At 45.3% G+C, this 22,105-nt stretch overlaps 1 protein-coding gene across 6 annotated transcripts in view; it reads left to right on the plus strand.

The window, feature by feature from the left end:
- grik4 (glutamate receptor, ionotropic, kainate 4) overlaps positions 1-22,105 on the plus strand; it is a 234,857-nt gene that overhangs the window by 204,209 nt on the left and 8,543 nt on the right. For all 6 annotated transcript variants that reach the window (XM_035622334.2, XM_035622333.2, XM_035622331.2 and 3 more), the window contains 3 exons: positions 5,879-5,986; positions 12,347-12,550; positions 15,351-15,464. In XM_035622334.2, coding sequence (XP_035478227.1) covers positions 5,879-5,986; positions 12,347-12,550; positions 15,351-15,464 — 426 coding nt within the window. The remainder of the gene's footprint in view (positions 1-5,878; positions 5,987-12,346; positions 12,551-15,350; positions 15,465-22,105) is intronic.

Below are 22,105 nucleotides of genomic sequence, written 5' to 3' on the forward strand. Positions count from 1 at the left end.
TTGGGGGAAAATCGTAATCTGGTCAACAACAAGGTTCAATGCAACTGCCTCCTCCTGAGTGCAGACCAAACACAAATCAATGTTACGGGCAGAACGGACACGTCACACATTTTGTGGCTCTAGTCAGAGCGAACTATTTTGAATTGCAACCAAACACGTTTTATGAGATCCAATAAGATATTAACGTGATCCTACTGGCTCGTCAACCTGCCGCACAGACTTCTCGTCCCCGTGCCGAATCTGGGACTACATATTGAAATTCATATTGACTTTGTTGATGCGGAGAATAACATCACTAGTCAACACACACCGGCATCCTCTGTGTGTGTCTCTAGTTCTCTCCTTTGTTTGGTCTCTCGGAGACGTACAGCAGTCCCCATTCCTCTTTTGTTTTTCTCAGTTTGCACTTTGCAGGCTGGAGATGGGGAATAGATCAAAAGCAGAATGGATGAGCTGTTCTGCAAGAGCCCCCAGTCTTAACGGATTTCCAGGCTGGGTGAGACTGCGTATCTGTTGCTCGACTGGCTCTGTGTGTGTGTGTGTGTGTGTGTGTGTGTGTGTGTGTGTGTGTGTGTGTGTGTGTGTGTGTCCGTGTGCGTGCGTGCGCGTGTGTGTGTGTGTGCGTGTGTGTGTGTGCGTGTGTGTAGTAGTATGTCTGCACATGCAAATTCATGTGTGTGTGCCTGAGTGCCTCTGTGCCTGTGTTCTTGCAAGTTTTGCCTCTGTGTCTCTGTTTTTATCCGTCTGCACAGTGCACCCATTTCTACCAAGACGCCTGATAAAATTAGCTACAGAACAACCAAAGCGGAGATGTAAACGTATAGGTATTCTTTCACCTCTCTAACTCGACAAATTAAATAGGCAGTAATGAAGCAAAACTTAAACAAATAAGCCCAAACAACAGCTCGACTATGGTAAATCACCAGAGCTGCCCCCTGAAAGTCGAAGACCGGAGTCATTGGAGACCATCAGTCGACTGAGATTCTCGATTTGAGAACGAGGCATGAATAGTATTCGTGTTCAACAACCAAATCTGAATTTGACTGACAAAATCCTTAGTCAGGTACAAGTAGTGATTACACATATGATCTGATCTTTATAAAAAGCAGAATTCTGTGTTGGAGAATTTAAGCACCATATATTCTTGCAGTGAAGCCTTTACTGGTGTTAACTATACCTAGAAATCAGAGCAAATGTTCTGCTCTTTTACAGTGTGGTGGTGTCGAGCTACAGTACATTATTTAGCTGTAAGTGTGTCATATTATCATGTCATACAAGCACTTCACATCACAGATATTTTAACACTTTCAGAGGAGTTGGAGAATAGAAGAGCCAGAGTCGGAATGTGTGGCGATCATGAGAAAGTTGAGATCGGCTAAAGTCTCGCCCCCTGTCCACCGTGTTCAGTGTTCAGACCGATAACTTGGTCACCACGCAGTAGGTGAAGACATTCGGCGTGTCAGTGGTGGACAAGCTGAGCCGGGACTGTGACTGCGAGGGCATCTCTGTCTTGTTGTCTGCTCTACAGGGGACGCAGCGCTCTGAGAACATGCAGCGCTGCTTCGGGGATACGCTCTGACAGCGGAAAGACCTCCGCTTCAACCCAGAGCCTGTGTCTCACTCCGACGATTAGACAAGTGTGCTGCCCGGCTTCAGAATGATTCACCAAATCTACAGTAACACCGTGGTCACAGTTTAGTCCGTTACGACACAAAGGGAGTTTAAATGTGTAACCAGGTCCAATTTTTGTCCACGTTTCTTCAACTGCCGGGGACTAGAGACTTCTTGACCAGCAGGAAGCGGGGTTAAGAATATGTTGAGACTGTGACAAGGCTGTAGCTTCTTCAATCAGCACATAGGTCACAGATATGTGCTTTCCCCGAGCCTCTCTTTACTGAGTGGCAATGACAACCACCTACACCACCACCTGTTCGTGTCGAGCCCCTGAAGTTCGCCCGTGGCGCCAGCCTGATTAGCCTCTTTCCTGCCGACAATGAGTAATACCCGAGTGCTTATGTGGAGAGTTGGCACATTTTTTCCCCCCCTCGTAAGTCCATCGAGGAAACAGTTGCACACAAACGCACACTGGTACAAGGCCTTTGCTTGTCATTTGAACAATGTGATCATTGCCAGGCAGAGTGGGTGCACTCTAAATATACCTACATGTCCTCTTGTGTGGTTAAAACCGGGCGCTCGCTGCTGATTCAACAAGTGGTAATGTTCCCCGGTGGGAAGAGAAACTACATCAACTCCAGCATACTTTCCTCAAGCTGAAATAGCATTATGTTGCGATAAGAGCAATAAAAGTCCATCTTCAGAAGCCCGTTAGGATATTTTGCTTGTGCAGTACAAACAGCCGCAAAAACAGGCACGCGGCCGCGAACACACACACTCACACACACACACACACACACACACACACACACACACACACTCACACACTCACCTTTCGGCTCAGACTCATTCGCACCGTCGTGACACCTGAATGCTTTAGCCTGGGTCTAAGTGTGCTGCATGACATTATGTTTGATAATGGCAGCTATTGCTTCCCGCGTATGTGATGGATGTATCTGTCACAGTGCAGTCTCGCCACACCCTATTGGATACGGCATTTTTTGACAGCAAAGTCAGCCAATCCTGCCGCTCCAGTGAGCAGCCACCCTAATCTTTTCCTTGTGCTGTAATTCCAGGTTGAAGAATGAACCCGGGGTAATCCCTCACTGGGTGCGTCCGTCCCCCCCTCTCTCTCTCTTCCTCACTCTCTCACTCTTTCTTTTCATTTCTCACTCACATCAACACTCTCTCTCTCTCTCTCGGTTGCCGTCTCTCTCTCTCTTGTTCCCTGCGCCCCATGTTCTGCCTCCCTAGCAGGCTGCTGCTCATACTTTCTCATTGATTTTCTTTCCATTTGCCGGCTTCACCACACCTACTCAGCAAGTGATTGACATTCGCCTGCATCTTTCTATTTCTCTTTCAGCCTTTTTCTTGTGCTCCCCCCCTTGTTCTACCGTATTCTTTCTCCTGCCTCCCCGTTTCCCAGGAAGATAAATAGTGCACAGTACTCATCAGCAGTCGGAACTGTGTCTGCATTCGTTTCCTCGATTCACTGGCTGCGCTGCACTTAAGTTATTTATTTTGATTTATTTTATATTACCAAATTAATGGCCACTGCAGATGACAAACATCAAGTTGCAGCTTTTCATATCGTCGTACACAAACACAGCCTGGTGTATGGCAATATGCAGCTTTCTCTCTCTTTGACAAAAGCTTATGAAGCAATTAGATCCCCCTGGTGGTGCTGTGTGTATGTCGAGGTTTCAGGCAATGGCTCAGTGCTGGTGCTTCACTAGGATTGATACAACGGTTGCTGCTCCCTCTCCCTCAGAGTTTGCACAACCTACAAAACAATTTCACACTATGTTTCAAGGGAAATGACTTGAACGATCACTGATGTTCTCTCCTGGCTCTCAGATTAATGGCTCTTATTAGTACTTCATTAATTAATTAGTTGTGTGTTACTGTCTCACCACATTCGCGAGACTCTGTCCTTATCTTTTTGTGCTACGTAACGAGTAGGGCCCCCTCCCCTTTTTACTGCACAAATCAATAATAAAGTAATTTATTGCATTATGTCTTACAGCATACAAATAAAACAATCAAAGTTTTTCAGTCCATTTGATAAACGTCATGGTGTGTTTGCCTCTGAGCGGGAATCGCTGCTCACACAAGCTGATGTGTACATCTCCCTTCCTATGGTCGCGGTGACTCACACATATTCAGCTCACATATTCACATAATCACATATCCCCACCCCCCACCCCCTCCCTCAGTTCAAAGAGAGTTGATGCCCCGGCAACCAAAGGACCAGTTCCTCCCCCGCCAGCTTTTTGCTTCTGTTCCCTTTCCTGCACCCAGCTGCCTCGTCTCCCTCTCTCCACCTCCGGTTGGTGGGCTTCAGCCTCTCCGTCACCCCCACACTCAGACCTTTGGTGACACCTGCTGAGCCCAGCCAAGCCACGGACTTCCACCTCCACAGGCTCTGACAACTGATTGTGTCCGCTGATTGCCGAACACCTCCATCTCACCGGTCCCTTTTTGGTCATGCAACAGTATGATCGCATTTTCTCCCTCCTTGTTTCTTGAGTCCAACACCACCGACGTGTGGAGTGTGCTCTGCAGGGGGTACCTGCTGACTATTTTAAGTGAGCAAGGTGCTGTTTCTCCCAACAGGTACAGCAGAGGAAATGGAAGAAAAAATCTTTTTGATCATAGACTCTCAAAGGAAATCTTTGATTCCGGGAGCTCTCTCGTCTCCTTTTTTTTTCTTTCTTTTTTCTTTGTATCACAGCATCAGTATTTACCATCGTGTTGGGAGCGTCCTTAAAAGGCTTCCAAATGTAGGCTCTGATCAACATGACTGGATTGAAATCCCCTGAGAATTTTGGTAACTCCTCCTGTGTAATATGCATGATGTAGGGAGGTTGATTAATATGATAAGGGATATAATTTCCCCGAGATAGAGGTGGTAATGTTTACATAGTAAGGGAGATTACAGTTTGAATGTAAATGACTGAACACAGAATCTTTTGAGTCATCATTTTATTTTTTAATTGAGTTTCCCAATGAATGTTTGTGAATTTGTGAATGTTTAATTAAATGCCTTTTTTTCTTACTCGTTTCCATAACAAAAAGACAGTGTATAATATCAGTAAGAGCGCAAAGGGATATGATGACTTCATAAGGTCTAAAAATACTCCACACATATTAAATCTGAACAAGAGATAAATTAAATCAATAAAGATTACACAAACCATATTTTACACGTCATCTTGACCTTGGTTTATCTTGAGATTATCTGCCCTGCTAACACTAATAACACAATTTTGACATTGAAATTGTTGCTAATTTGCATCAGCTTCATGATAGCTTGTGACACATAATAAAGATAATAAATTTGTTGTGCTGATAGTTTCCCTTTTTGTGTCACGAATGCCACACAACTCTAGGGTTGCAGATTTTTCTTCCTATCCTGCATGTGTATGATCCTTCAAGGTCAGAGTATACAAATAGACATGGTGTTTTTTCCTGTCAATGTCATTATGGTAAAATGAAGGTGAGTAAGGCGAATATGTACCTTAATGCTGCAGGAGGCAAAGTATATTTACAAAATGCTCATATTTACATAAACTACCATTGTGGAGAAGAGGTTTTCACAAACGCGGGCTGAGTGAATGAAGGAAACGGGAGATGGCAGAGACAGACAGAGGGGATGGGTGGAAAGACACGGCGTGAGGTGGTGGTGGTGTGAATCCCCGTTCGAGCTGTAATGAGAATGAGAATGTGGCTCTGTGCCACAGGATTTGCCGGTAATTGATTAAATGAATGCATTCTGTTGCCTCTGATTGAACACATGCCCCGCATTCGCTCCTCAAGGAGCCACACACAGGTTGTCATTGTTTCCTCCTGCGGTCTCTCACCAACTTTCGCTAACACCTTCCGTGTCACACCGTGGCGACGTGTCCACTGCCGTCCGTCTCTCCCACACTGTCTGTTGTGAAGGTTATACTGAGTCCTCTATGGAGAAAACGGAGGCAGTTGAATACAGATTGTTTCTATTGGCCTTTGCCAGGTGATGGTCTCGGGGTGTGGGCCGATGTGTGTGGTCCATGAATGACATTTTGGGGACCTAAATCTGGTTACACTTCTTTTTACACGTCTTTCTTATGGGGGCAAAGAGTTTCCAAAACCTGAATCATGAAATCTGAAGTTGGAGACGTGTTAAGTTTAGGTTTAGGTTAAGATTAGTGTAAGGCCTAGGGTTAGGCAAGTAGTGGTTACAATTATGGCTTAAGTAAGTCTCTGTGTGCTTTCGTTGCAGATTGGTGTGTGGCACTCTGAAAATGGACTGTCCATGAAGAGGAAGCTTCCATCAATCAATGTGACAGACACCCTCTTCAACACCACTCTCACCATCACGACAATATTGGTAAGTGCTGTATACTGGTACTGCTGTATGCACACTGATGCGCACACATCAACGGCAGTCCGCTCTCGGCTGATCTACATGTGGCTGACATTCTGCGGTTGACAGACAATTACCATATCAAAAACACATTTTGTGTTTTCAGATCCAAGCTCAGTCCTCTTGGGATCAGAGGAACTGATGCTGCGCGGTTGTTTTGCTCTGAGTACTTCAGACGAGACTACATCACAGTGCATCAGCGGGAGCTAATAATTCACCATGTCAGCCATTCTCAGCCTCTGTTGTAAATATAGATCCTGTAAGCGCTCATTCTCACTACCCTCACTGTGGTAGCTGTGCCACAGATGCTTTTTTTTTAGCAGTGTCCTTAACCGGCTGCCATGTTTATCATCAGTAATCTATGGATTTAAAAGCTTATAGAATTCAAAAGGCATGATTTTCCTCAATTTAAGCTTCGTTCAAACAGTCGCCACGGTCTATTGGTGCAACCAAAGGCAAGTAAATTAGGTTTCTGAATCAATGAAAAACTAAAGACAAATGAAATCATAATTTCACTCAACTGCTGCTCTTGCTCTGATTGTCATTATATAGCAAATGGCCAATCAAATTTTAACTTTAAGGTTTAATTGGGAGTCAATTAGACAAGACCAAACATCCGTATCTCCTAATCAGACTCTCATTCTTGTATTGGGGAAATATACTAAAGACATTTTTTAAACCAATATGTTTATGCTTCTCAGAATGGCCACAGAGTAAAAGCCTAATATTATCATCTCCTGACTGCATCCCACTGCCTCCCCAATCTCTCTCCAAGACTTTTCTTCCTTTTGCATGTTCCAGTAGTCTGAACACATTGAATTGTAAATACTTTGGGATAATGGTGAACACTGGGACAGACTCTCCTCAAAAGCAATGGGAACGTTGTGAGAGGAATATAATGCTCTTGACAATCTCACCATTTTCTTTTTTACTGTAGCTTTGATATCGCTTCTATATGTTGGTGGGCAACTGTAAAACATCAAAGGTGATACATAGATTTATATTGGAAATGTGTAAAACCATTACCATTATCAGTCAGCTGCATTCACACACACACACACACACACACACACACACACACACACACACACACACACACACACACAACCCTTTCACTCGTCCAGCTCCTCCTCCTCTTCGCTGATGAATCAGATGATAAGACACAAAGTAGCTTGCGAGCGGAGCCAATCGACCCAGTGTGTTTCTTCTGAGCTGCTGCCTTATCAGCTGTGACCCGTGAGAATGCGGGAAGGACATATTGCCATTTTGCCACTGAACAACTCACTCGTCTCATTGAGACTGATTGGGATTCACGTGGAGCGGTTCATTTCACACAGGAGGGGAAGGTTTGTGTGTGTGTGTGTGTGTGTGTGTGTGTGTGTGTGTGTGTGTGTGTGCGTTCAGGGGGAGTACAAATGAGACAATATTTTCACAACATAAAGAGAGTGTGAAAGAACGAATTGGCGGAGCACAGAGATTTGATTTCACTTTTGAGATACCGAGTCCCTGGACCAAACTTCGGAAGCCACCAAGGAGCAATCTTCAGTGCCTATCACAGCTCATTCATCATGGTGTGATTGCCGTGTCGCCGTTATCTCGCTTGTGGGCGGCAGACGGGCCACAGCTGAAAGCCTTCATAAGAATTCCTTACCTGTAGCACTGGCCCGGGAGGCAGTGTGTGTTTGTGTGTGCCTGCACTATCACTTACAGTATTTATGGATGCTCCCTTACAAGCGTCTGTGTGTGTTTGTTCAGTTTGTGTAACTGTGTGCACTCTCGACATGTCCACCTGGCTTTTACAGAGCACTTTCATTACGCTGCCATATGGACATCACCTTCCCACTTCAATTTCACAAACAGCTTCAGAAAAAAAAAGCTGAAGAATTGATTGCAGAGGCTACAGGTCACGTTTCTAATCACTGATTGAGTTTGGGGGAAATAATGTGTTCATGGTCTCTTAAATAATGTCTTCATGGCCTCAGTGGCCACACCAACGTAATAGAAAATGTGGCTTCTTTGCTTAGTAACGATAATTCACTTTGCTCTAAGTCGTGTGCCTTGTGGCTTCTGAAAAACAGCAGTAGAGCGGTAGAAAGAGCAATCTGTTTTCATTTCTGTCTTTACAGTTCTTCCTGATCTCAGCTGATTTGCATTGCAATTTTTAAAAGCTGGATTTCCAGAGATACAGGTATCATCTCTTCAAGTGGACCTGGTGTATTTTTCTGAATAAAGGATATACTCATCTAAGCATGCAGCCACAAATATATGTAGTGTGTCCCCCCCCACACACTGGTTATTATGCCACTCGCAAATCATGAAACAGCCTTGGGTGTTAATGTGTCACTGTTTAATTGGGCTCTTGAATAATACTCATGCGCCCGCAGATATTCGGCTCGGTGTTATTCCTCGTTCCTGAAAGAAATCGAACGGAGCAGAGCTCTACCTGTGGGGACATCTCTCCTTGATGACAGCTTTCAGCGACTGTTGGAGAACCACGTCGTCTCAATATTTAAATTCCCAACTCGAGACTCGAGTTTTCTTGTCAATGCCTGAAACTTGCTTCGAGTCCCAACTGTGAAAAGCTATATTCTGCCTTTGTCAACGACCACACGTTCGCTCAGTTTTCCTGCAGACTACCCTTGTGTCACTGAGTGCTCTCAAATCCGCTCACATACACAATGAGAAAAATTCAACAGTGCACATAGTGTCGACTGATAAAAGCAGACTCAGGAGCACTGAGGCGTGTGTACACGATACACTCATTTCTCAAAGTTTGGTGTTTTCCTGTTTCTTTTTGGGGGTTTTTTACAGTGAAGCACAAAACTAAAAATTTAACATGACCCAGACTTTTTTTTTCTAAAGACCTACTAGTTTAACGAATATTGTCGGAGCTTCCGTGGCTCCTCTTCAAACGGGACCACAGGGCCCTGAGAGAGAATTGTATCTCCGCTGCCAGTTTGCTGAGCTCTGGAGAGCAACTTCTTAAGGATAAGAAAACAGTTGAGGAAAGTGAGGAGGGCTGTGTGAAGACATCTTGAACACCCTGAGGTTTTAAAAGGAGAAACTCCCACCTGGCGCTATGTGTGTGTGTGTGTGTGTGTGTGTGTGTGTGTGTGTGTGTGTGTGTGTGTGTGTGCGTGTGTGTGTGTGTGTGTGTGCTACCTGCTTGTGCATATGCAAGGGAGTGCTTTCTCCTCCAAAGTTATCAGTCCACAACCAGACTCCTCTTGGCCTGGGAATAAGACGCTGCCTTAAAAGTCTGCATTTCTTTATAGCTTCAAACTCTTGGCTTTATTGCTGTGGTTTGCAAAAGAAGGAAGGCGAAATTTCATTGTGATTTTGCCTTCGTGGAAGACAGCACTTTCATTCCCCTGCATAGACTTTTCATACCTTGAAATTTGTTATTTCTTTTATATGAGTTTGTTCTCAACTTTCACAGGCTTCCAGTCAAAGTGGCTCTTGTGCTGATCTTCTTTGTCAGGGTCTTTGTTGGAAGTGAGTCTGAGGATGAGTTTGACTGCAGCAGAAATATTTACTTTTATTAGCTGTTGTGTTTCCATTCCTGCAACCGAACAGCGGTCTGGTAAATAGACACTATTGACCTGGACGATTTTATAGAACAACTCGACCTCACAGAGGGAGAGGAATTGAAACTCAAGAAAAATGACGGGGTGGGGGGGGGGGAGTAAAAGGAAACACCTCTTTTCGCCTGATAACAGGCAAACAGTCCCAGTGTTATTGATTGCCATAGGGTTTTTACTGGTGTGATTGATGTTTGCCAGGTCCAATTTTATTAGTCTGTACTTAACCGGGTCAACACTCAAAAGATGGAGGAAAGATACACAGGCAATATTCCCTCGCCTCACTTCAACAGATTGAGCTTCCCTAATGACGGTGGCCATTTGTAATGATTATAGTGTAGAAACCTTTCCTCAAGGCTTCCTCCTCAAACATAAATCAACAAGAAAGGAAATGGAATCTTGGTTTTTGCTTAAATTAAGTGTTGTAGCGGGACGAAAACCCGTCATTCATCCAGGCACCTTTCAGCTCTTTCACGCTTTAGGTATTAAGAGCTGCTCTGTGACTGTAGTGGGTTTGTGTCACTGCACGTTCCTGTCTCTCAGTTCAGCTGGCATCGCGTGAAACACCCGTCAAGCAAACCTCTGTAACACTGTTGAACATATTGGAAGGAGAGTGAACATTTCTGGCTCCCTTTGGCTCGACTGTAAAGGCTTGAGCAGTCGGTGAGCTGTGAAATTAGCATTTATGTATCATGCGTCATGATGAAGCAAGCTGAAGCATAAGCGTGCATAGATGTTACGTTAGGCCAGTGAGGTGACGTGTGCCTTTTTTACACAGTTAATGAGTGGAATGACAGATTCATATTGTGGTTTGCATAGTCACTTAGTGGCTGAAAGCTTGACTGACTCTGAGCCCAGACACATTTTGTTTCCCCTTCTATATTTTCAATAGTTTTACCACAAATGAGCTTTTTTGATTTCCCCCAGACTGTCTGTCAATCGAAAGCCAAGTCAGTTCTATTGAAGACACGCATGTACATTTTTTGAAACAAGTCACAAATATATTGTTCCTCCTTAAGGACATGGTTGCTGTAGGTTTTAATATTTCAAACCCGTTTTTTGCCCCGATTTCTGAGTCGTACGACTCTTCTGTTTTTTGGAGTCGGGCGATGTTCAGCTTGGCCCTGCGTCGTTTGCCGTGCGGTGTACAGGGGGGAGCGAGCAGCGGTTCATCGCGACCGGCCATCCGATGTTCTGATAACACTGGTCCAGTGTCACAGTGATCACACCCCATCCTGTAGCATGCAGCTACAGGTGGAACCGCAAAGCTGCTGTGACAACAGGGCAGGTCGAGGTAACGGCTGTGCCACCCCATGTGCACCAAACGTTCCCAATTGAGGTTAAAATATTATTTTTGTTATTCACACAAAGACGTTTTCCTACTGACAAAACAATTTCACCATCTATTCAAGGTCCTCAAGATTCAGCTCCACACTCACACTGCTCACGTTTCGCTCTCCTAAGTGAGGAAACAGTGGCTTCAAATGGCATCCACGCATGAGTGTGCGATGACTGGTACAGCCCGCTGTAGGCATTTATCTTGACATGAGTACTTGTCAGTCTCGAGCTCTAACGAGCTCACGATTAAATAAACATTAGTGAGCAAGTGTATTTTTTTGCATATGCACAAAAACGTCCTGTTTAAATAAACATTAAAAATCGACGAACAACAAAAAAGAAAAGAGAACTTTATTTCTCCTTTGCTTTGTTTATTTATTCATTTTTTCCGTTAATAATGGAGAGCGTCAGCATGAGGACACTCCTAGACTTAGTCATTGTTATCCGATTGCACGTTGCCAGAGTCAGTTACTTTTTGCTGGATTCACGAGCTGAGTGCAGGGACAGCGCATCAACAAAGTGGTACATAACGCTGCGTAGTTTATGATGTAGCGGAGCTTGAGCGCACCACTTTGACAGTTGCATTATTTGAAAAATAGCACAATAAGAGTTGCCCCAAAATATATCACAGAGGGGCTCTTTAAATCTTCCCACAGCATCAACTGAATGACCAAACAAGACATAAATAAGCAGACAGCCGTATAGAGAATTGGTTCTCTAAAAGACAGGTTGTAAATAGGTGTGTAGTGGCCTGTGTGAGCGTGCAGCGTGCAGCGTTGCCCCTGTTTGTAATCTACTTCTTGCTGAATATAACCGATTAGCACATGCCTGTCTGCTCCGGATTTTAGTGCCAGGTTCTGCTTCAAATTCACAAATCTCAGTTTTCATTGACGGCAGTAAATCTGCTGTGAATTGTGACCTCCAGAGGACATATGGGAAGCCTCCACCGTTCTTCCGACTGTAAAAGCTTTGGTCAGGTCCTGTAGCAGCAGTCACATTAAACTTTAACCTGGGAACTCCAGCGATTTGAGGGGTTTCCAAGAGATGGATTTTAAGGAGCATCATCAATATTAAAACCACATGGTCTAAGATATTCTGACTTGTGGAGTCATGTATAGATCAAGCCTCCAAAAACAGTGTATTCAACATTTCCCATAATGCAATTCCATGCTGTATTGTATTTAACCATTCTCATCTGGTCTGTGGTATGTCTTTGTCCTCATTAGTGCCATTGGTCTTGGAAGCTCACTCTGCGCATACAGAAGCCAGTTTTTTTCTCTACAATCAGTATTGCCCCTTCATAACGCAGTACAAAGTGCAGCATCGATCCAGTATGATTTGCCTTTCCTGTGACTGTGCAATACACTGTCAGTGTCTACATTGCAAACCCACCTGTGTTTTTCAGGAAAATCCATACGTAATGCTGCGGCACAACCACCAAGAGCTGGACGGAAACGACCGCTACGAAGGCTTCTGTGTGGACATGCTGAAGGAGCTGGCAGATATTCTCAAGTTCAAGTATCGCATCCGGCTGGTGGGTGACGGACTGTACGGGGTTCCAGGAGCTAACGGAACGTGGACTGGCATGGTCGGAGAGCTCATATCCAGGGTATGTGTAAATATGTACAGTGCACATGCAGAGACTGTTGTGTAGCCTGCACACAAGCCCTATAGAGCCATAAATTATTTTATTTATCTCAACATATAAACAAGTAAGTACACCAATATCCAAAGCACTTCCCTTGAGGCAAAAGCATATAAATCAGCTCTCATACAGTTTCTCATACATCAGCTTTCCTTTTTGTTTTCATTCAGTCGTTGGCCTTTCCAGCTCAACCACTTTATGTTCCAGAACAGTCATGGCTTGTTGGTGGCTTGTTCTCTGTCGGCTCCTTTCCTCGAGCCCTCTGACTGGACTTTAACAGACTTTCCTCCTGAATCAGTCAATGTCGTTGCTGATGTTAAATCTCTGAGTGAGGACTTACGCTCTCCCAGCTGTGCTGCATGCAGCGTTTAACATTCAGATAAGGATACATAAGGGAGCTGAGGCGAGACCAGAGTGAGGAAAAGAAGTGAAATGACCAAAAAACGAGTGAGGAGGAACACCGCGGCGAGGAAAGGGGAAAAGGGAATGAAGCTGAGAGGGATTGAGTCGATCCCCAGTGGTGATCTGTCTTAATTCTGTGGGCTAATGGAGGGCAAAGTCATTAACTATGTAAAGCAAGAATTGCCTGCTCTTGTTATTGTCACAGCCTGCCACCGCCCTCGTCCTAATCTTGCAAGTTGCCTCAGGAAGGCTGACCTTCAGGAGGGCCGGGGTTGAAGTCGAGTTGTGTTTTTATGAGCAGTTTGAGCGGTGGGGTGGCAATGTGGGTGAGGGGGGAGGGAGCAGACAAAAAAGTTGAGGCGTGCTTGAGAGAAGGATTTGTCATGGGACCGGGGATGTTTGGGGTGATGTTCCACAGTGGACATAAATGCTTGAGCTTATTTGGTTAAAGGCTTAGAAGAGGAATGGGAAATATGGCAGAGTAAAAAGATTGTGAAAGGAAACAAAGGAAGAGCACATGGTACCGAGTTTAATGGATAAGTTGGAAGGATATGAAATATGCACTTTGTTGCAGCAATGGAGGACAGCCTGAGGTTATTCCCACACGACAGCTGTCTGTGTCCCTGCCAGTACCGTTCAGACTGGACGACGTTCCGCTGTGTGATGGTGATTAGTTTGACGGGTGTCAGACGGCATGAGCGAGCACTGAGTCAGGCCAGGGGGAATCCAGACCATAGTTTAAGTACAGTACGTCCCCGGCTCCTTAATCCACAGTGGTGCAGTTAGAGAACAAAGGCGTTCGGCATCTCGAGCGTCTAAACTCTTGAAGCCCGATGCTACATCCTGGAGGGTCATGTTTAATTCATCCTCCACATCCTCGAGTTTTTATTTTGTCCCTTTTTCTCCCGGATTAGCATGAAGAGATTGAATGCAAGTGGAAACAGGTGTGATGTAATATTGAGCAGCATCACACAGCGTTGTTTGTTTGTTGGTTGGTTGGTCGTCTTGTTTTAAGTCGCACTAGAAGACATAACGGCGAGCAGGCAGAGGAATCCAGTAATCAATATTAATATTCTATCACCGCATAAATATTTCAGTGGCTGTTACAACTGTGTGTTCATTTTTCAAAGGATCAGTGACTTTCTCTTTCAAATTGCCTGGACGGTCGTTCCCTGCGCGTGGCATTCTTCCGGCGCTGGGAGTAGGCGATCAGACTTTCAAACGACGGACAGAAGAAGAAAAGGAAAAAAGGCGGAGGTGGAAGCTGGGGACAGATGAAAATGGAGGGTCAGAGCCTGTGGGCTGCATTTAGGCCAGCAGGAGACATTAAGCCTCAGTGTGGAGTCGAGGCTTTGGTGGAATTAAAGAGACGGACATTTTTACGTGTGATGCGCTAATTGAAGCACAGACAAAAGGGACTGGGGGTTTTAGATGAATCTCTAAATGTCAAAAGGTCGGAATGATTCTGAAAAGAGTTACACACCGCGACGAGGCGGGTTTGACAAACACAGTCTTTCATGTTCGCCTGATGCCCGTCTCTTTGTCTGTCTTTCCTTGACGTCGAAACCGTTTGTTTGAATATCTGCGGCGCTGCAGCAGCAGCAGCGCTCCCCTCTCTGCACTCTTATCCTCCCATTCCTCTCCGTCTCGCCAATCCTCTTAGTTCTCCTGCAGCAGACAAAGCGCAATGCATTGCTGCTTTCACTCTTTCCTCCTGGGTGAGATGAAAAAATCCCCTGCAGTTGCACTTTGCTGGCCTGTGTTATGAGCAGGGAGCCATCCAGTAGTCAGCATACATTGACCATTTCTACGTGAGTGTGTGTGTGTGTGTGTGTGTGTGTGCGAGCGCATGTGTGTGTGTGCGTGTGTGTGTGTGTTTGTGAGTGTGTGTGTGTGTGTGTGTGTGTGTGTGTGTGTGCGTGTGTGTGTGTGTGTGTGTGTGTGTGTCTTTAAGTGTGTGTTTTACCAGCAGCTGCTTTGTCAAGTGATTTGTCTTGACAATGCTCCCTGGGCCAGCCACAATGGTTACCCCGAGCTTTCTTGTGCCCTACACACACACACACACACACACACACACACACACACACACACACACACAGCACCAATGCAGGATTATGCTCACCACAGATGGTGCTACTAGCGGACACAAAGGCTGTGAGGTACAAAAGGTTATTATTTGAGAATCAGCAACCAGTAGCTCAATTTCTTATCTCATACTCATCTTCTTTTCAAGCCCTTTAAATTATTGGTTATGTCATAAACTTATGTCTCGACCTCACGGCTGTGTGCAGTACCCCTGGGAGTGTACGCGTTTGACTGTGCGCACACGTGATGTGATACTACTTGTCCTCTTATGTTTCAGAAAGCTGACCTGGCAGTCGCAGGGCTCACCATCACAGCGGAGCGTGAAAAGGTCATTGACTTTTCCAAGCCTTATATGACCCTTGGCATCAGCATCATGTACCGCGTCCACCTGGTAAGTTACCTCCCACCAGCCAACACACACACACACACACACACACACACACACACTCACCCATCGAACTGTCTCTAGTACAGCTTTCGGACAAACCACAGAAGACTTTAAGCTAACATGTCTAACAGCTGGAAAAGAACTCCTCTTCGTTTTGACCTTTTTGGCCTTTTGACTCAATCTCTCTTCATTTGCCTAAATCCCTCCACCAGTCCTCCTCTTCATCACCTCCCATCTACTCCATTACCCCATCACTTGTGTGTTTTCGTGGCTAATACCTTCCTCTCCCTGCTTCCGTCCTCTGTTCCAACCTGTAGCCTCCGTTTCTTGCTTCTTCTTTATCTTCCCAACATCCTTCCTCTTTTGTTCCTGCAGTCACAGCTTTTTAACTGTGGCCAGCTCTTCTCACCTCTCCTTTGGCCATCTTATTCTCACAGGCAACGGCGTCCACATCTTAGAGAGAGCAGGCCCAAGCAAGAAGCTGTAAAACACCAGCATCGCAGGTGGAAATGGGCCAGTGTTTGCAGAGTCAGTCGCCCATTCATCACCAGTCCTCCCCCTAAAACCCAAGGTGACACAGCAGGGTCAAGTGTGGCGCTGGCCGCGGTCCGCACTGAGGTTCTCTGGCACGTGCACAGGCTAATGTTAGTATAGTATCCCAGAGGGGCGTTTACTCACGGCCCTTCTTGTTTCCATCTCCCTTTTCTTGCCAACCTTCCTGCTTCCCACCTTCCCATAGTTTGAACACACAATACTAATAGGTGTAGCAGGGAGGGAGTCAATTGATGGCAGGACTTGGGGAGAATCAATGGATGCTCGTAGCGGGTGCAGTGTCCAAAGGGCTGCTGGGTAGCATATCACCTGTGAAGTGGGAGGCACGCAGGAGGGCTGGCGGCATGAGGAGGTGAGATGGAGCCGATGTCCGTCAGGGCTGTGTTGAACTAACACAGACTTGATGCTGTTGACACCAAATTCCTGGTTAAGAAATCAATAAGAGAGAAATTAAGAAAACCATTACAGTTATTATGGAGTGGTTTTCATTTCGTTAACAAACCAAAAATGAAATTCTTTCATCAATTACCTTTTCTTCCATGACTCGAGACGATAACAGCCTGATGACACTCACTATGGAGAACAGCCCCACCACTAAGTTCTCAACAATTACAGAATTACATCTGTCCTGACTGAACATTATGAGGGGAAGATTAATACTAATAATTCAGAGTTTCTTTTTAATTATGAATGGTCTCTTTTTTTCCCTTGTTACTTTCTGATTAACAAATTTTTCTGAGAGTTAGATTGCGTTGGCTTTGCTAATGTTGCTCTAGTTAATAATTAATGAACCTTAATTGTTCAAATCCGTCGGCCGAAGTCTTATTTGAAAGCACTTTGCCGAATTTTGCTCAAAATGCATGTAAGCAAAGTGATCGAAGGCCCATAGCAGAATAACGATTCATGTTCGCTGACTTTCATGAGATAGTAGAAGTATATAGAGATTTTGAAAAGACGGAGAGGAAAGAGAGGTTCATGATAAGAGGGAAATAAAGACAGGTGTCCCCTTGTGTGTCTCTATCGCCCCATCAGTCATTTCTTCATCCTCTCTCTAAGTTTCCATCGCCTCTTGGCATTTTACTCAGTTCTGGCTTGCAGCGGTCCCTTAACATGGCTCTACAGTTCGATATTTGAATTTCTGTGACTGCACTTGTTTAGTTCTGATCCACTGACTATCGATCTGAGGCGCAACGATTTCTACAAGGGGGGGTTGTTGCTTATTTCAAACTTTAAATGAAAATTTCTGTCTGATCAATAAAGAGGACGAATGCAATAAAAAATATAGGCGCCCATTGAGTATTAATTACCCTCAGACTATCGGCTATTTGATCTCCATTTCTCCTCTTTGTCATTATGTATGTATTGTATGCCTGTCTGTCTCTCTCACGTAGACCCACACTGCTTATGTGTTTTGTGTATTGTATTTATTTATTTATTGCCTTGTTTCTCTATTAATTAAGCCTGTGACAGTCATTCGCAATCTGAGCCAAACAAAATGAACAATATTCAATAACAGCATTATAGCAAAAGGGCAAAATCCTGCTGTGGCAAAATTACTCATGGGTATCTCAAACTGTTCTCCAAATATCACTGCCTTCAAGTCAGAGCAGAGACAGCGGAATTAACAGAATTTATTTCCTGTATTAAACGGCAGAAAGAAGCAACAAACCTCGACTGAAGCTATTCTGGCTCCTCCACTCTCGACTGTGTCGCCAGGTGACACAGTCGAGTTTTCCAAGGGAACAGTGGCAAATCACAACACTTAATTACAGGGAATCTGATTCCCCGGAGGCAACGCCGTTGCCTTGTCTGCTGATTCTGTTTGTGATTTCTGCGGCACCAGACAAATCTAAAAATATAGAAACAAACCTCAAACAGCCTGTCTAGGCGCTCCGGCAGTCTTGCCTGAGTCTTTTGTGTCTGGTTAATGTTTTTGGGTTTTTTTTTACTGCATACAGCCATGTTGTAGTGTGGTTTACATGGTGTGCTTTTCTGTTCTCTGACACGCATGGTTTTAGGCCATATAAATATGATTTGCTTTTACACACAAATCAAACGGCACACGTTCGCGTCAGCAGTCAGCACAATATGTGTCACTGCTGGCCTCAGTTGGGCGTCAGTGTTATGAACTCAGACATAACCTAGAGCGACTGTCATCCTCTTCTCATATGAGCCTTCCCTCCCTTTACATTCATCATCTGTACCACAGAAAAATCATACGGTGTAGCCGGAGACCCCAGCGCTCCGAGGTATTTAATATCCGTGCCCGTTCTATTGTTTCAACGTTTGCTTTATTTTGAGGTGTGTGTGTGCCTGCGTGCCTGCGTGCCTGCGTGCCTGCGTGCGTGCGTGCGTGCGTGCGTGCGTGCGTGTGTGCGCGTGTGTGTGTGTTTGTACAAGAGGAAGAGAGAGTGGTGTCTAATTAGACAAAGGAGTTAATTATGGGTGTGTGGAAGCTGTCTTATATTCAGCGGCTGCCCCGAGGGCAGAGCTTGACATATAGAGCTTTATTGACTCTCTCGCCACACCTCAGACAAAATTACACCACTGTACTAATACAGGGTAGGGCCTGCTTTTACTCTCAAAACAGCCTCAGCCTGTTTGTGGCATTGATTCCACAAGATGCTGAAAGATTTGAGTCCATGTTCACGTGACTGCATCACGCAATTTGTGCCGATTAGTCAGCTGCACAACAACGCTGCCAATCGCTCACTCTACCACAACGCAACGGTTGGATTCACATCTGGTGACTAGGGAGGCCGCTGAAGTACACTGAACTCATTGAAACATAGTTTCAGTCGACTTTTTGCTTTATGACCTGCTGGAGGTATCCATTAGAAGGTGGTAAATTGTGGCCATTAAGGGGAAAGCGCATGGTCAGCAACAATACAGTTTCAGAAATACTCAAACCAGTCCATCTGGCACTGACAATCATGCCACGGTCACAGTCACTTACATGACATATTGTCCCCGTTCTTTTGTTTGATGTGAGCATTAACTGGAGCTCCTGACCTGTATCTGCATGGTTTTATGCAGTGCCCTGCTGCCACGTGATGCATCATGCATGCACAAGCAGGTGTACAGATACTCTGCAGCTTCACGTGCATTCATTTACACAAACACACACACACACACACACACACACACACACACACACACACACAAACAATATAAACACATGCACTGTAACACAGACAGAAAAACGCAGCAGCGAGTTGCTATGAATGTGACCCTGTGACCTCCACTAAATCGACTGCTGTCCGCAGATTGCCCCCGCGGCCATCTCAACAAACCAGCTCTGACAAACCGCTCTGACGCAATTAGACATGCGCACACTTTTTAGAGAGCCCAGAAATAGACAGGATAGGTAGAGGTGGGAGACACTGGGATTTGAGGGGAAGAAAGTCTGCACAGAAGAGAATGAGCAAAAAACAGGTAGAAATAGAATCGTAAGGGGTGGAGAGAAGATGGAGAGAAGATGGAGAGAAGATGGAGAAATGGGAGCAGAGGAGCGAGCAGGAGGGAGCGAGGGTTGGAATGACAGTGGAGAGTCTCCTTCAGTGAGTTGGTATTCAGGCAGGCAGCCTCAGGGGGCAACAGTGTGGTATGAATACCAAGAAGGAGGATGACTAGGTGAAATACTTGAGTGGATAACCTCACCGCTCCGTCACCCTGCCGGCATCCAGGCGATCCCCAGAGAGACACATTGGGGGGAAGAGAGGCAATGCAGGAAGGACAGTGGGCAAGAACAAGGGCGGTGGAAGCTAAAATGAACGAGCTCCTCATCTGAGGAAGAGGGGACGTACACGAACAAAGTCATCGGCAGCAATTTGTCAGTATTCCGTTTGTTGAGATGTACTCATAAAAACAGGTCATAAAGGATGTCTTACCCTCTGCGCCGCGTCTGCATTCTCTTCGGCCCTTCGATTCGCCTCACGCCCTCTTATCATCTTAACATGACCATAAACCTCCATAAAATTATTCCCCTGCTGCTAATAAAAAATAATTTAAGCACAACAGCGAACGTTTATGCGTGAAGAGCGAGGGCAACCTGTGGCTGTGATGTTTATTCATACGCTCACATTTGGTGCTTGTTCTGCTCCGAATTCTGTTTATAGGAGCAGATTTGTTTTTGACATCTAACGCACGGCAACTATTAATGTTAGTACTCCTAGTTTGTTAGGTCATTATCAAGAGTTTTTTGGAGTCTTCTGACTCTTCCACATGTGCAGCATATCTCCCGTTCGACAGTAACGACCAGAGTAGCGGTGGATGCTGTGTTTTCCTCAGCCGGGAGTCAGCGACCTGCTCCCTCCCTGTTCAGCCCCGGTGCTTCCCTGTGCACCAGGTTGCCCTAACACGTACTGCATCTGCCGTGCTGCAGATGACGGACAGCCTAGACAGAACCCTGACAAGCTTTGAAACCAACGCACACAAACACACACACAGCTACTGACAGTCTGTCTTTCATACACAGACTTACCTTCTACAATGAAGAGAGCGCGGCCCACCTATATGAGCTCACTGTTCACACCACAATCCCTGGCCATCCGGGTGAATGTGCTCGTGGTCTCTTCAGTTGCCTTCTCGAGTCAGTCTATCTCTGAAAAATGTACGATTCATTAGATACACTCACTATTTGTGTGTAAAAGTTATTTATAACTGTGCTAATGCCAGTGACACCGAGCCCTCGATCACAGAGATTAATCTGAGGTAAGCCCCTGTGAAGGACAAACGCACTGTTTCATAATTACATCACTGACAACAGGAGTCAATCTACCGGTTCCCTTTGCCGACCTCGGCTCCAACAAGGCTTTAAAACCATCACACTGGCAGACATCTCAGTGAGCAATATCATGCTCTTTGTTGTCGCAACATGTTTCTTTCTAGGACTCGGCTCAAACGTTTCCAGAGAAAAATATCCCAACACATTATGGAAATGTGCAGACAGAATAAATGTTGTAGCCTATTTGACTCTGGTTGGCGCATTAGTGTGTCGGCTGCAGCCTCATTATGGATCATTTTAGCTTCTGAAAACACAACTTTGTCTCAAGGCATGAGTCTTAAAAGGCACACATTACACACACAGTGGTCACAATTTCTCAGCAGAAATGATACTAATAGTTTCCTGTTGTCGTGTGGTCTTCCGTCTCTTCCAACATTTTCTCCGTCTCCATTTCTGATGTGCTCTCCAACACCTTCACCTCTCCACCATCTGTTCGCACAGGAGGCCCGCGTCTCTGCAGCTCTCTTCATCTTAATAATAGCACCTCGGAGGGAGCTTGAGATGTGGACAAGTGGGGTGAGCAGTTAACAAAACGCTGGTTCAGCATGCACCAAACTGGACCAGCAAAGAGGAGGACTCATGTCAGCACATACTGCTGCTGCTGCCCCAGTAATGCCGGTGCCAACTAGAAGCAGCTTTGGCACCGGTTGTCACTTTGCGTCAGTACTGTACCTCTGAGATGGCCATTGTGTGTTTTACCACTCCACTGTTCTATTTTAAGACAGCTATCATCATCATCATCATCATCATCATAATCATAAGCATTACACTCTAAAGATAGACTGACGGACATTAGGTCTGGCAAGCTGATTTGAATCATGCTAAAAAAGTGGTACAGAATCTCACCCTCCTCTGCTGCTTTCTGCACCGCACCCCTCCTATTTTACTCAGTGATTACAGATTCAATAATGAATTTTCATCTCTGCACAAGTCTAAATGGACGTTCGTTCATCATAACAGCTGCCCACCAAAATAATGTCACCCTCTTGATGCAAATTCAATTTCCGAGGGACCTCCGAAATGTATCACTGCGGCGTTTCGGCGTGCGTGACATCCCCTAGGAGAAGCTAATTTGGTGTTTTCGCATAAAACGCCATTTGGGCTTGTTCAGGTGGGCTTCACTCGGCTGCCGTGTTGACGCAGATGTGGAATGTAAAGGAATTTTCAAAATTGAGCGCAGCCGTCTCAGACAGTTGGCAGTTTGATCACCTCCACAATTTAACCGTCCTGCTGACTCTCGACTGTCTACCTCGATTTCACAGTCATTAACAGATGGTGAATGAGCATCTGTGTGTAAATGGCTTAT

Source organism: Scophthalmus maximus, chromosome 11 (genome assembly GCF_022379125.1).
Source record: "Scophthalmus maximus strain ysfricsl-2021 chromosome 11, ASM2237912v1, whole genome shotgun sequence".
Classification (NCBI taxonomy): Eukaryota; Metazoa; Chordata; class Actinopteri; order Pleuronectiformes; family Scophthalmidae; genus Scophthalmus; species Scophthalmus maximus.